Below are 13092 nucleotides of genomic sequence, written 5' to 3'. Positions count from 1 at the left end.
GATTTTCTTATTTCTTTCTTTCTCTCATGGATGATCATCTGCACATGATGTTCAATTGTTGGATTACATGTATTGTTGTATAAAAAAAATTAAGCTCTTCACAGAAAGCTTACTTGCCAAACCATGCCTGTTCCAAAAATGACATGAATAAGCCCACTTGAAAACTTGTGGAACCCAACCTTTGAGCTTCATAAGGATAACCTACTTCATGATTAGACGTTGATTTCTTCTAAAGTAATCTAAGAGTATCATCCATGTTTTAAAAGGATCAAAAATTTCGTAAATCTATTCTAGTCCCTCTTCGGCTAACATGACGTTGAAGATGATAATCTACCGCTAATAGTAATATGAACAACTTCCGAATTTGTACAAGAATTAAAAGATTACATGAATTTTGATCAGATCTCAATCCTCTCTAAAGTATTCTTTACAAATACCTTCTTGTGTAGATCAACTAACAAGGACCAAAAACACACACAATAAATTATGATTGTGTAGAAGACTTTGATCATCTTAAACAAGAAGAATGAATTTTGATCAAAGTCTTGCTTGAACCAGGTTTATTTCACCAAGTTTTTGGTCCTCGAGACTTTTGACTTTTGGTTTTATAGTCTTTCCTGTAAGCTTACGATCATTACTTTACATTCTTTGAAATGGGCTTTTTGACTTGAGAGTTCTTCCAGAGTGATTTTTCCGCCTGTTGTGATGAGTACTTGTGGCTTAAGCTTGCGTTTCGGTCTTTGGTTTCTCTACTCCTGCTTTCTCTTCTGTTACCTGAAAAGAGCCAGAAGAAGAATTTTGACCAAGTTGTACAGATCTAAAGCGAGATAATTCCATTCCTCAGATCATAGTTTCGTTCGGTAAAAATGCTCAAATGAGACTTTCACTTACGTAGAGTTACTATGATTCTTCAATTCAGCGAGTTTTCGATCTGTAAGATCTTCAACCGCAGTCTTAATAGCTATCCCAACCGTCTTTCGATCTTTATTCTCATGATCCATCATAGCTTTTTTAGAAACCATTGAGATCTCTTCAACAGTAATTTGGCCTCCTGCTGCAATTACTGAATCTATCTTGGCTCGTGTTTCGGTTCTTGATTTGGAAATTCCTAGTTTATCTTCTTCGGTTATATATGAACTTGATTTATGGTTTTGTCTGGTTTGTATTGTTCTTGAAAGTTTTTAATAAAAGATCAGGTTTTTTTCGAGTAAAGTGGGATTGAAGTGTTGGACTTACGAAGATTTGATTGGGGTTGAGGTTACTTTTGGAAGGGTTTGGTCCGCAAGACTTTCGACTTCTGTTTTGGTTGGTTTTCCAGTACCCTTATGATCACTATTACCATTCTCTAAACCAGCCTTCTGAACACCTATTAAAACTTCTTCCGGTGCAACTTTTCCATCTACAGTCATAACAGCTTCTGACTTAGCTTTGGTCTCGATCTTGGATCTCTCTTCTTCTGGTAATTGGTAAAAACTAAAACTTTCTCGTCGTTGTAGACCAATAGATCCATGTCGAAACTTATCCAGGTTTAAGACTTCGATAATTGGTAAAGCTTGAAACAAGTTTAAAAAAAGAAGATAAGTAGGAAGAAAAGAAACGTTAAGAATCATGATCCAATTAAGAATCAGTTGGGTTAAGAATTAGAGTTAAGCCGTATAGGTATAGGTAAAAAGAATAAGTTGAATTATTTTACAAAGGAGTTGAGGAAATGAGAAATCGATTTATGGAAAAGAGTAGTAAGAAATTGATTGATGATAGGCGATTAACAACAGGTTAGAAGAAGTGAAAGATTGAGAAAAAAATCAAGAGCTAAACCATCACATGAATTTGTTTGAAAGATGGTCACAAGGAATTCGAACGCCTAGTCAAGACTCAACGTGATTTCACTCAAGTAAGGGTTTTTGGTGTCGTGATCAGAAAGTTTTCTCATATGTCACTTACCACCTTGGCAAGACTCAAGTCATCAGTATTTCTTCAAATAGTTGCCACGTCTGGTATTAATTTGAGATAGGATTCCACAGTGGCACCATAAAGTCTCTCAAAGGATATGCACTATGCATTGTTTACTTGGTTCGAGAATCGTGAAGAACCCTTGCATCTATCTGTTTTGAAAACGCTGGGTTGAAAGACCTATGAAGTGATCTGATTGGGTTTTAATGCTATTGTCAATTCGAGGCTGTGTGTGTGATCAGTGAGAGGAAGGAAGAAGTGAATCTGAAGTAAAAGTGGATCGATGAAAGAAGTCTCAGCGGAGGATTTACATATCGTTGGAGAGATGTAAGATGTATGCGGTCCAGTTCAAGTTGTGTTTCGGAATCGGTACTGCGGGGTTTTAGAATTATGAATTTTGAAATTTTGTTGAGAATGGGTGGGTGAATGGGTTCGTCTCCTTTATTTATGAATCGATCGATCAAAACCACATTCTCAAAATCAAAAAACCAAAAGTCAACTATCAGTCAAGTCTTAATTTCCTCAACACTTCAAAAAACCGATAACCATGTCACTCAGAAAATGGAACAAACTATCAATCCACACCAAAAGAATCATTAATCTGACTTCATATCCATCCCGTTCTATTTCAACCGGTTTGAAATTACCATCTCGTTTGATTTCAACTCATTTAAACCATCATCATCCTATTCAAGTTCGTCAGATCAGTTTCGTTTCGGCTGCTGCTCGTGCTGCAAGTAAAGCTGGTGGTAGGTTACTGGGCGTTGGGGCGGTTGGGGTAGGTAGTGCTGCTTATGTAGGAAGTCAAGTGGATGGTCAGTCTTTTTGATCTTCAATAACCTTTTAACACCATACTCATCGGGTTGTATTTTTGATCAGGACTTAGGAATAATCTTTTTGGAGTTCTTAATGGACTTTCTGATAATTTGAAAAGTATTACTGATTCAACTAGTAGAACGTTATCAGATTTAAGTGAAAGTGCAAGTGATGTGTTCATGAATGTTAGTGATTCATTAGAATCAAATCTTTCATCAATCTCAAATGGATTTCAAGATTTTTGGTCAAGATCAGAACGAGAAGAAAAAGAAGAAGAAGATCAAAGACCTCAAGGAGATCCAATAGATCCACTCTTACTTTCTGCTGCTGCATTATCATCATCATCATATACAAGTACAAGTGATGATGAAACTCTAAATCTGATGAGCAAAGATTCTGGAACGGCAGGCTTGATGAAATTGACTCGTAAATTGATTGAAATCCGTTCATTGTTAATGAGTATCGATCAAGATGAAACATTAGTACTGCCTAGTATTGTAGTCATTGGAAGTCAAAGTAGTGGAAAAAGTAGTGTTTTGGAAGCAATTGTTGGACACGAATTTTTACCCAAGTTGAGTGTGTGTTTCAATCTTCGATTCTTCACTACCTTGATTTTCTTCAACTAATCTTGTGAATCTATCTATCAACATCAAACCGAATTTAAAAACAGAGGAAATAATATGGTCACACGTCGTCCACTCGAATTAACCTTAATCCATACCCCATCCACAAGTCAAAACCCAAGTCCAGAAGAATATACAGAATGTCCCGAATTCGGACCTGGAAGGTTTACCGATTTTTCAGAAGTTCAACAAAGATTAACTAAATTAAACCAAGCAGTACCCGACGCAATAGCCGTATCAGAACAACCCATCTACTTGAAAGTCTATTCACCTTATGTACCTGATCTTACGCTTGTCGATCTGCCGGGTTATGTACAAGTTTCATCGATGGATCAACCTGAAGAATTAAGAGAAAAGATTCAAGGGTTGTGTGAAAAGTATCTAAGGAAACCGAATTTGATTCTTTCGGTGTGTGCAGCGGATGTAGATTTAGCTAATAGTCCTGCTTTAAGAGCGAGTAGAAGAGTCGATCCTCATGGGTATCGAACGATTGGGGTGGTGACGAAGATGGACCTGGTGGATCCAAAGATCGGAGCTTCGATTCTTTCGAATGAAAAGTATCGATTACAACTTGGTTACGTAGGTGTGATTTGTAAACCATCTCAAACTGGATTCTCAAGTCGTACAGGCTTGAGTGGAAACAATCAAGTGAATCGTTTAGCAGAACAAGAACATCAGTATTTCAGATCACATCCTGATGCGTTTGGAGAAGCGAATTTGTTGTTAGGAACCATCACCTTGAAACAAAGATTGATGAGCTTATTAGAAGAATCTATGTCCAGTTCATTACATGATATTACGAATCGAGTCTCATTAGAATTAGAAGAATCTACATACCAGTATAAGGTTCAATACAATGATCGACATATCTCGGCTGATAAATATGTTTCTGAAACTATGGATTCATTGAAACGTAGGTTGATTGAGTTTTCGAAATGTTTATCTAAATCCGAAGTACGAAACATGTTAAAAACAGAATTAGATCAAAAGGTTTTGGGATTGTTGGCTGAGATTTATTGGAGTGATCGAAGGATAGCTGAGCTTTCGAAACTTGGTGAAAGTCGGATTGGGAATGAAGGATTAGATGTTCATTGGATTCATAAGTTACAATCAGTTCAGTCTAGATTGACGAAAGGAGGGATCGGACGTAGTGCATCTGAATTAGTGGCTGATGAGATTAGGTTTGCGATCACCAAGATCTTGGAACAAGAACCGATTTCGTATCATCCGTCAGCCAAATCGGAAATCTTAAGTATTACTGAAGATATCTTGGATGGATTAAGATCAAGAGCAGCAGATCATGTGGAGATTGGAGTGATGCCGTTTAGATATGAAGTCGAGATTTCGAAACCGGAATGGGAACAGTCTAGAATAAGCTCGATAAGTTTGATGGAAGAAGAAATTAAGATGTGTGATGAGTTTTTAAAGAATGAAAAACTTGAGCTTCGTAGGAATTGGAGGTTGAGAGAAGCACTTGAACATGTTAAGGAAGATGAAGATCGATTGAGAAGGAAAGCTCAACGTTGGATTCTGGATGGGAATGGGAATTTGAATGGAAAGAAGATTGAGGGGAAGGAAGAAGTTGAAGTGGTTGAAGTTGAAGAAACTAGACCACCACCTATTCTTTTAGACCGAGGTAAGTCCGATTTCAATTTACCAAAAACAAAGTGAGGAAAATCGGACTGAATTTGATGGGGGTTTTTTCTTTTTCTGTCTCTTTTGATTAGCAAGAAGATTAAGAGAAATGGAAATCCGATTTGAGATTTTGAAATTAAGAATGAATTCGATCAAATCAAGAAGATGTAAACTTGGACCGACATCTCAACCGTTTTGTCCGGAAATCTTTTTAAACCTTTTGGCTGATCGGTTATCGAATACGTCAACTGATTTTATTAAGATTGATTTACTTTCTAGATTCTTTTCTACTGTTGAGTTTTTGAAACCCATTTCATTTTTCTTTCTTCTGCTTTGGGTTTTAATTAAAGTTTTTTTTTTGGTTTTTTTTGGGGGATGAGTAGGTACCGCATGAGATTAATTCTAGGTTGGTTAAGGGCTTAGAAGGGGATCAGGCAATTGAATTTGCAAGAGAAAATCCAGAAGTTAAAAGACATTTAGAATTACAAGATAGGAAAGAGAAATTAGAAAAAGTAAAGTGGTTTAATCTTCTCTCTCCCTGTCTCTTATTGATTTTTTTTTCTTTTTTTGGGGGGGTTAGGTTATGAGAGAGTTGATGACATTGAGTTACATGAAGGAAGAAAGTTCGAATGCTTCAGCAGCAGGATTGGTGGGAATGGGAATGGGAAATTTGGGAGGGAGTAGTGGGGGTCATAGAAGGTTTGGCTCGAATGGGAATGGGAATGGGCATCGAAGTTTAGGTTATTTTTCTAATTTCTTTTAATTATCTTAAACTGTTTACGCCTTTTTTTCTGGGGAGAGTGGGTTTATTTTTATTTATTTTTTGGTTTTTTTTTGCTCAAGATTATGTATTTATAAAGAAAAATGGAGTTTAATTTTGTTGAATGTAGAGGTTTTTCTTTGTCTTTATTCGTTTTTGTTTTTGAATATAATGCATAAGTTTATGAAGATTTAAAAACCGTTTTTTATTAGGATTTTTTTTGGAATATATGAAAAGATATAATGAATGAATGAATTGTAGTGTTTGTATGGTTTTTTTTGTAGAATTAGTTGTGTGTAGCTTGGGTAATCTTTTGCTGGAAGGTATGATTTAGATTGAGAAAGTCGTGGGTGGTTTTATTGTTAGTGCTACAAAAAAAACCAAATGTGAAGACATTTTATAGGTACTGATTAGTGGGACTTTGAGGTTTAAGAGAAGGAATATACTTTGGATTACAATTTCTTGAATCAAAAAAACTTGAATGGTTTTCTTTTGGATTGAGTCATGTAGAAGCAGATTTTGGTGAAATATTTTTAGAAAAAGAATGGATTTTGGATTTTGAAGGGATATGGGGAAATAAAAGTAAATCCTCATAATTATAATAGGGATTCCTGATTATAATAAATGAAGAATGGATAGTGAAATGAAAACACAAGCTCATTGATTGGTGAAATATTGATTGGTCTTTGTGCTTTTGAAATAGCCATGTACAGTGCTACACATATGATCACCAAATCAATTCATGATACATGTCTTGCAACCATGGCATTTGATTATAACGGTGAGAAAATTTTTGTATTCCTGAAAGAGTCTTCTTCTTACCAAGAGTGTCAGTAGGACTCTGTGGATATGTGGGGATTGTATTGTAGAACCAACATTGGCATACCACTTGTTTTGTGAAAGTAGCATATATATACACCTTTCAGTTGTGTGCAGTATTGCTTACATGCTTGGTGAGAACACTGTAAGCATTAAAGAGGTTCCTGGATAGGAGCATGGGTCCTTGGGACCAGATTCCGTTTCTGTTACTGTTCAACAGCTTGAAATGTGAAGTTTCAACTCACAAACTTTTAGTATAAAAATACTAAAGCAGGCAAAGATGTTTTGGGCGAAACCCAAGGCTGAACGCCAAGGATGATAAATTTCGATAAAAATATAAATCACACCCTACGGGGTGGAAAGAGGACCTAACAGCGCCTAACAAAATAAGAAAACCTAACAGCAGAGCTACCACAACTTGAACACAATTCTTTAAAGAAAAAATATAACAAAGAAGAAAAAACTTTTTTTTTTTTTTAAAAAAACAAAAAAGACAACCTTACATAAGACTCGTAACACAAAACCAAAAGAAAAAACTCTCAAAATAAACACCGGGACAAAAAAGGGCGGGAGGGATCAAAAAATATCACTAGAGAAAAGGATAATAGAAGGAAATCGGATGTGAACACGATGGGAAAGAATAAGATGAAATTTGGAAGTGGTAAACAGCCATGATGTCATGGTTGTAAATCTACAAATACAAACCAGTGTCCGACCCGTTAGTATTATAACATATGTTTAAAACCCGAATTCATCACATTCCCATCTGTTAATAATCCATTACCAACAACTAGAAATGTGAAGTTTCAACTCACAAACTTTTAGTATAAAAATACTAAAGCAGGCAAAGATGTTTTGGGCGAAACCCAAGGCTGAACGCCAAGGATGATAAATTTCGATAAAAATATAAATCACACCCTCTCCGACCCGCCTATCACCGTAAAAATAGAGTGGTGAAGTAGGATAGGGTGAAGAAAGAAAGTAATAAGTGAAAGCAAAAAACAATGTTAGTTTCAAAATCATAAAAGATTATTCAATTGCAAAAAACCCAAAATAGGCATAGAAGCCATTAACCATATCACGAAGGCATAAAAGCCATTGACACGTGAAAAAAGTAAGACAAGGCATAGAAGCCATAGACCTGTCTAAAATCTTTCGAACAAAAACTCACTTTTAAGAAAATGAGACTTTTGACCCAACATGTGCCACGCTTCCAATCACATGATTTTGATTTTCGGGAAGACATAAAGCGACATGTCCCCTAACATAAATCAGAAACGCTTCGGAGGACCAGCGACCAGCGTCTTTGATATAGTCCATGGTGGCTCCTGCTTGAGCCAGCGCCGTAGCGCCACACGAACGTAATGAATGTCCTGAAAAAGATTTGTCGAAATGTGAATGAAATCGATGAAGAAACCAGGATCGAGTCGGAAGAGAGCCGTCCGAAGTAATAAAAAGTTCAGATGAGGTGATAAAATCAGAATCTCTCTCTCGAAGGTAAGATTTTAACCGTCGAACCGGACAAGCTGCAGAATTAAAAAACTGTTGAATAACAACCGGAGCTCCAAGATAATTCTTATCGCCCTTTGAATATGGTAATTGATACTGGAAGAATTTCTTGCATAATGATAATTTAAGTGAGGAACGTAAAATAATTTTTCTGTCGTTGAAGTATCTTTTTGAATCAGGAACTGTCAGTTCACCTAACCTATGAAGACCCGCGAAGCCAACACATAAGATAGCAAGAAAAAGCTTATCATCATAACTAGACGATAACTTAGCAACCACCGACTCGAGATGATCCACGGAAAGGGGATTTTTTCTGATGACCGGTTTTGAATAATTTTGTAAGCACGTTTTTAAAGTATCCTTCACTTCTTGATGACTTGCTTCACACACAACCAGCGGAAATTCTAATTTAAATATATGCTTGATGCCGATTAAATAAGCTCGAACCGATCTCGGGGAAATAATTTGACAATAACACGTAACGAAATCACATAGGTTACGCTTATTTGGAACTAAAGAAATTTTAAAATGAAGACAAAATTTAGTAAATGCTCTGAAACCGGACTTGTATTTATCAAGAGAAACAGGTTGAATGGTAGAACGACGATGTTGATCCGAAAGTTTTCTTAAGTCTTCTAATGACACATTTGGAATGATCTTTTTTGGATTCTTCAATAAAAACTTGGACAATTTGGATCTTCCCATATTTGAGCTGAATTGTTGAAAGCAGATAAATTCGAATCTTTCCCTCCAGACGACAAAGAAGAATCGATAAAAACACATTCCACTGAAGAGGCGCCAATTGCATGACATAAAATCGCCGCGTCCTTAGAAGAAAGAATATTGCCCTGACGAGATAGGTAATCTGCGGCCGAATTAGCCTCTGCTGAAATGTGCATAACTTTTATATCAGCATTAGCCTCAACCAACCGTTTAACGCAGTGACGAAATAAAGGTCTAACTATTTTGTTAGGCGCATGAGAACTAAACAAATCAACTACATTTGTGTTATCTGAGTGAACAAAAATCTTCTTCGAACCCTTATTTATACCAATGTCGATTGCCGTAATAACTCCTAGCAGTTCTGCCCAGAAGATATTCCTCGGTGGAGGAGGTAAAATGAAATATTTGCCAATTTTCGAAGCCGGTTCCCAAACTCCCACTCCCGTCATGCACGCATCAGTGTAGAAAACAGAATCAGCTTCCAATAAACCCCAATGAAATGAATCTAATACACGAATACCACTGCTGTTTCGAAAAAACTCGATCAGCCAGCGTAAATCATTTTGAATTTCTTTATTTAGCGGAATCTGAAGGAATCGATGCTCTTTATTGCCTGATTTTTCGTATAAACTTTGAAGAGCAAATCTTCCCCACGGCATTGAAGTACAAGCCCACGAAGCGTGACCAAGGATAGATTGCCAATCGTTAAGTGAGTGTTTCGGACTTGCGACGAACTTTTCTAAATTTTCAACCAAAAGAGCTTTCTTATCCGGATTTAAACTCATGATCATTTCAGTCGAATCGACCATATGCCCGATTATCTCTAAAGCTGGTCCATGAAGTTGCTTCTTCCAAACCCACGGAAAACCCAAAATATCAAAAAGATTCAAAAGTTTAGCTTGTTGTAAAGGAATTCTGTGGTCTTTAAAGTTAACGAAATGTCTTGATGAACAGACCCCCCACACATCATCCATCATGTTATTTAGATACTTGATGTCGAATACGAACTCAGCAATCCAAAGGACTAAAGAAAAGACCCCGCACCATATATGTGGAGATGCAGAATGACCAAAAGTCATGTTATAGTCAACTCTTTTTTTGTTACCTTTAATCTTAAGAATTTGCCGCATCTGATATTGAATATGTAATGGAATGATTCTAAATGCTGATTCAATGTCGGATTTGAATAATACGACTTCGCCGAATTGCTTCTTCATTTCAATTAAAAACGGGATCCAAGTCTTCAAGGAATCGTAAGCAACCGGAATATCTTCTTTCCTAATAAGGTCGTTTGGAGAAGGGCGTCCCGCACTCATGTTTGTGCACACTCGCATCTTATTTGAGTCTTTCTTCGATACCATCAATAAAGGTATTACCTTCATACCTTCCAGCAACGTCGTGAATTCTCTAGAGTATCTTCCATTAACCAGAGTCTCACAATTCTTAGTGGGGCAAATGTTTTCTTTTTTTATGTATCTTATTACTTTATTTCGTGGTTATGTTTCTCATCTGTAATTTCCACTTCATATACTTTCTCCTACCATGGTCAAAATACCGTGAGTAATGAGGCTTAGATATCTCTAAGTCTCTTTACGTGTTTGGGGGGGGCCGATAGGCCGCGGGTTTTCTGACCGGGTAGGCTCTCTGCGTGGTAGGGCGCAGGGGCGGGTGGGAGGAAAAGAAAAATTTTATAAGGAATTGTGAGACTTTCTTACTCTTCCTTCTTTTGATGCGATGATGTGAGTGAGTTATTCAGAGGGAAAGAATTTTGATAATGGAATTATTACATTCTTCAAAATTAGTTTCCGTTGGGGAAATCCTTTCCCCAACCCGTCTCGGTACTCATTTCCTCTGGTACCGAGTCTGCCCGAGCCTTGCTTGCCTTTTCCTCTTTCATGGAACTACGCAGGTGCCGTTGTTCCTTTGGGCACCTGCTGCATTCCATTAACCAGAGTCTCACAATTCTTAGTGGGGCAAATGTTTTCTTTTTTTATGTATCTTATTACTTTATTTCGTGGTTATGTTTCTCATCTGTAATTTCCACTTCATATACTTTCTCCTACCATGGTCAAAATACCGTGAGTAATGAGGCTTAGATATCTCTAAGTCTCTTTACGTGTTTGGGGGGGGCCGATAGGCCGCGGGTTTTCTGACCGGGTAGGCTCTCTGCTACCTATTCTCGGGACATATCGTCCGGAGCCTGCGGAGAGCCTACTCGGTATGGCCCGAGGCCAGATTAGTCACGACCTCCCCTTTCAAACTCAAACGTATATCAACGTCAAACAACGTTTCGCTCCTTTTTCTTTGTCGATAACGCTCATCTCTGTTTCTGCTATTTCACAGACGTCCTCTAACTCACAGCTACTGAACAACAACATTCGATACCACAACAAGAAACCCAGCTTTCATCCTTGACTTAGTCCCATTTAGTTCGACTCTATCTTCATTCTCTCCCAAACCATCTTGGCATCTTTCACGTCTCCTTTGCTGTACTTCCTCAGATATAATTGGTGCGCCTTCGACTCCCAACGTCCAGCTCTCACAATATCATCCAAAGGTATTTTATCGTTCCATTTAAGTGTGGCTCCTCCAATCCTAAACGAGTGACCTGATAATTGATGGTTTGTTTGATTTTTACTCCAGACTCTTTTGTAAATATTCAATGTCACGGCCTTCGTTAGAGTCAAGCACTTTCCTTTCCCGTCTGTGTAGGATAGCAATCGATCGGTTAAGTCATTACTCGGGCTCTCTGCGAACACCCGTTCCAACGCCCTGACTGGACATAGATGCGAAGGTATACGTCGAAGATGCAAATATTGGAGTTCCCCGGGTCTGGCGGTTTTAGCATTATGTAACACTAACTTTAAGTAGGAATGGTCTGGTGAGTAAATTACATCTCTTCTTAACACCAATGCCTTCCCCTTTTCATCTGAGACTAATTCTCCCAATCGAGCCATACCCCAGAATGCCATTAATGCGATTGCTAACGCTAAATGTTCTTTCTTGCCTCTTTTATCTAGTTCAATTACCAGTTCGGCCAAGTGTCTCAATTGTACTGGCTTCCTAACATTATTACCGACTTCCTTACACCTCGCGTCTGCCACACTCGCCGATTTCAGTAGCAATTTAGATACTCTATCATTTTCATGTGGGAACGGTTCGTTATGGAATAAGTGCCACGATCGTATTCCCGATATGTACTTCACTAATGTTTCTGCTGTCACTTTATGTTTTGCGTTCATCTCATCTATTATGTCTTCATCATCAAAATCGATATTGAATTCTCTACCACCCCATACGATGAATGACCACATCAAGTCTTGAGATAAAGGTAACAATTCACATCGGCTTAATTTTTCCGCCTCACCGAACTTCTCTAACTTTGCCATCGCTGTACTATAGTTCTGCAGCGTTGCTTGCGACCAACTCCCATTCAACAACCTAGTTTTTATTTTATCCGATCTCCAATCTATAATTCTATTTGTACAATGAAGGTTCAATGAAGCAGGGAGAAGGATTCAAATGAGCAAGACTTCAATGTTATCTAATTCAACTATCTTTGAACAATCAATCACTTACCCTTCCCTATTCTTCAAGAAAACCATAATCTTCTTCTCACTCGTCATCATTTTCAACTAATCTCGCTTCAATATATTGAGCAAGTTCCTTGGTAGGTCGATCCGTACTTGCTGGTGAAGATCTTTGTTCTTTTCTAACCCTCTTGACAATTTGTCAGCGTTGTTGTCTCCTGACGTGACTCTTCGTGCTACGATCGAACAGTTCAAACGAGTAAGTACCTTCTGGATTTCCTTCCACTCTTCGTTAACTAATTTGTGTTTTGACTTAAATTTTGTTATCACTGCCTCTGTTGTAGTGTTGTCGGTATAGACGATAAACTTTTGGTTGTTGGTTGGACGCAGTTGTTCTATCATGAGTAAGCCTAAACGTACTGCGACAGTCTCTAGCCATGCGATATCACGCTTCTGACATCCCTGTGATATACCTTCTGTCTTCCAACTGTCAGCTAAAGTGAAACTTGACCACCGGCTTCCAATTAGCACGCCGATCCCGTAACCTGTACTCGCGTCTCCGACCCACTCTATCTCGGTAGGTTCAATATCTTTGGTAAATATCAACCTGTCAAAGTTCTCAAGACCCCGCAACCACTCTTTCAATTCTTCTTTCGCTCCTTCAGGCACTTCTCTCAGCGCACTATGATTATACCACGACTTATCCCACCAGTACAGATTCCAAAGA

At 37.9% G+C, this 13092-nt stretch overlaps 2 protein-coding genes across 2 annotated transcripts; one reads left to right on the top strand and one right to left on the bottom strand.

The window, feature by feature from the left end:
- Nucleotides 1-720: 720 nt before the first annotated feature.
- Nucleotides 721-1610, bottom strand: MELLADRAFT_109210 (uncharacterized protein; the record flags this gene model as incomplete). The annotated part of the gene is made up of 3 exons (XM_007413136.1): nucleotides 721-817; nucleotides 892-1170; nucleotides 1237-1610. 3 exons carry the CDS (start codon nucleotides 1608-1610, stop codon nucleotides 721-723), a joined length of 750 nt encoding a protein of 249 aa, XP_007413198.1.
- Nucleotides 1611-3176: 1566 nt separating this feature from the next.
- Nucleotides 3177-5984, top strand: MELLADRAFT_44541 (uncharacterized protein; the record flags this gene model as incomplete). The annotated part of the gene is made up of 5 exons (XM_007413274.1): nucleotides 3177-3337; nucleotides 3437-5025; nucleotides 5117-5316; nucleotides 5408-5536; nucleotides 5605-5984. The coding sequence occupies 5 exons, from the start codon at nucleotides 3180-3182 to the stop codon at nucleotides 5785-5787; spliced, it is 2259 nt and encodes a 752-aa protein (XP_007413336.1).
- Nucleotides 5985-13092: the final 7108 nt, after the last annotated feature.

This window comes from Melampsora larici-populina, assembly GCF_000204055.1.
Source record: "Melampsora larici-populina 98AG31 unplaced genomic scaffold MELLAscaffold_35, whole genome shotgun sequence".
In the NCBI taxonomy this organism is placed as follows: Eukaryota; Fungi; Basidiomycota; class Pucciniomycetes; order Pucciniales; family Melampsoraceae; genus Melampsora; species Melampsora laricis-populina.
The sequence above is the reverse complement of the archived record's forward strand: the minus strand, read 5'-3'. Positions and strand labels throughout refer to the sequence as shown.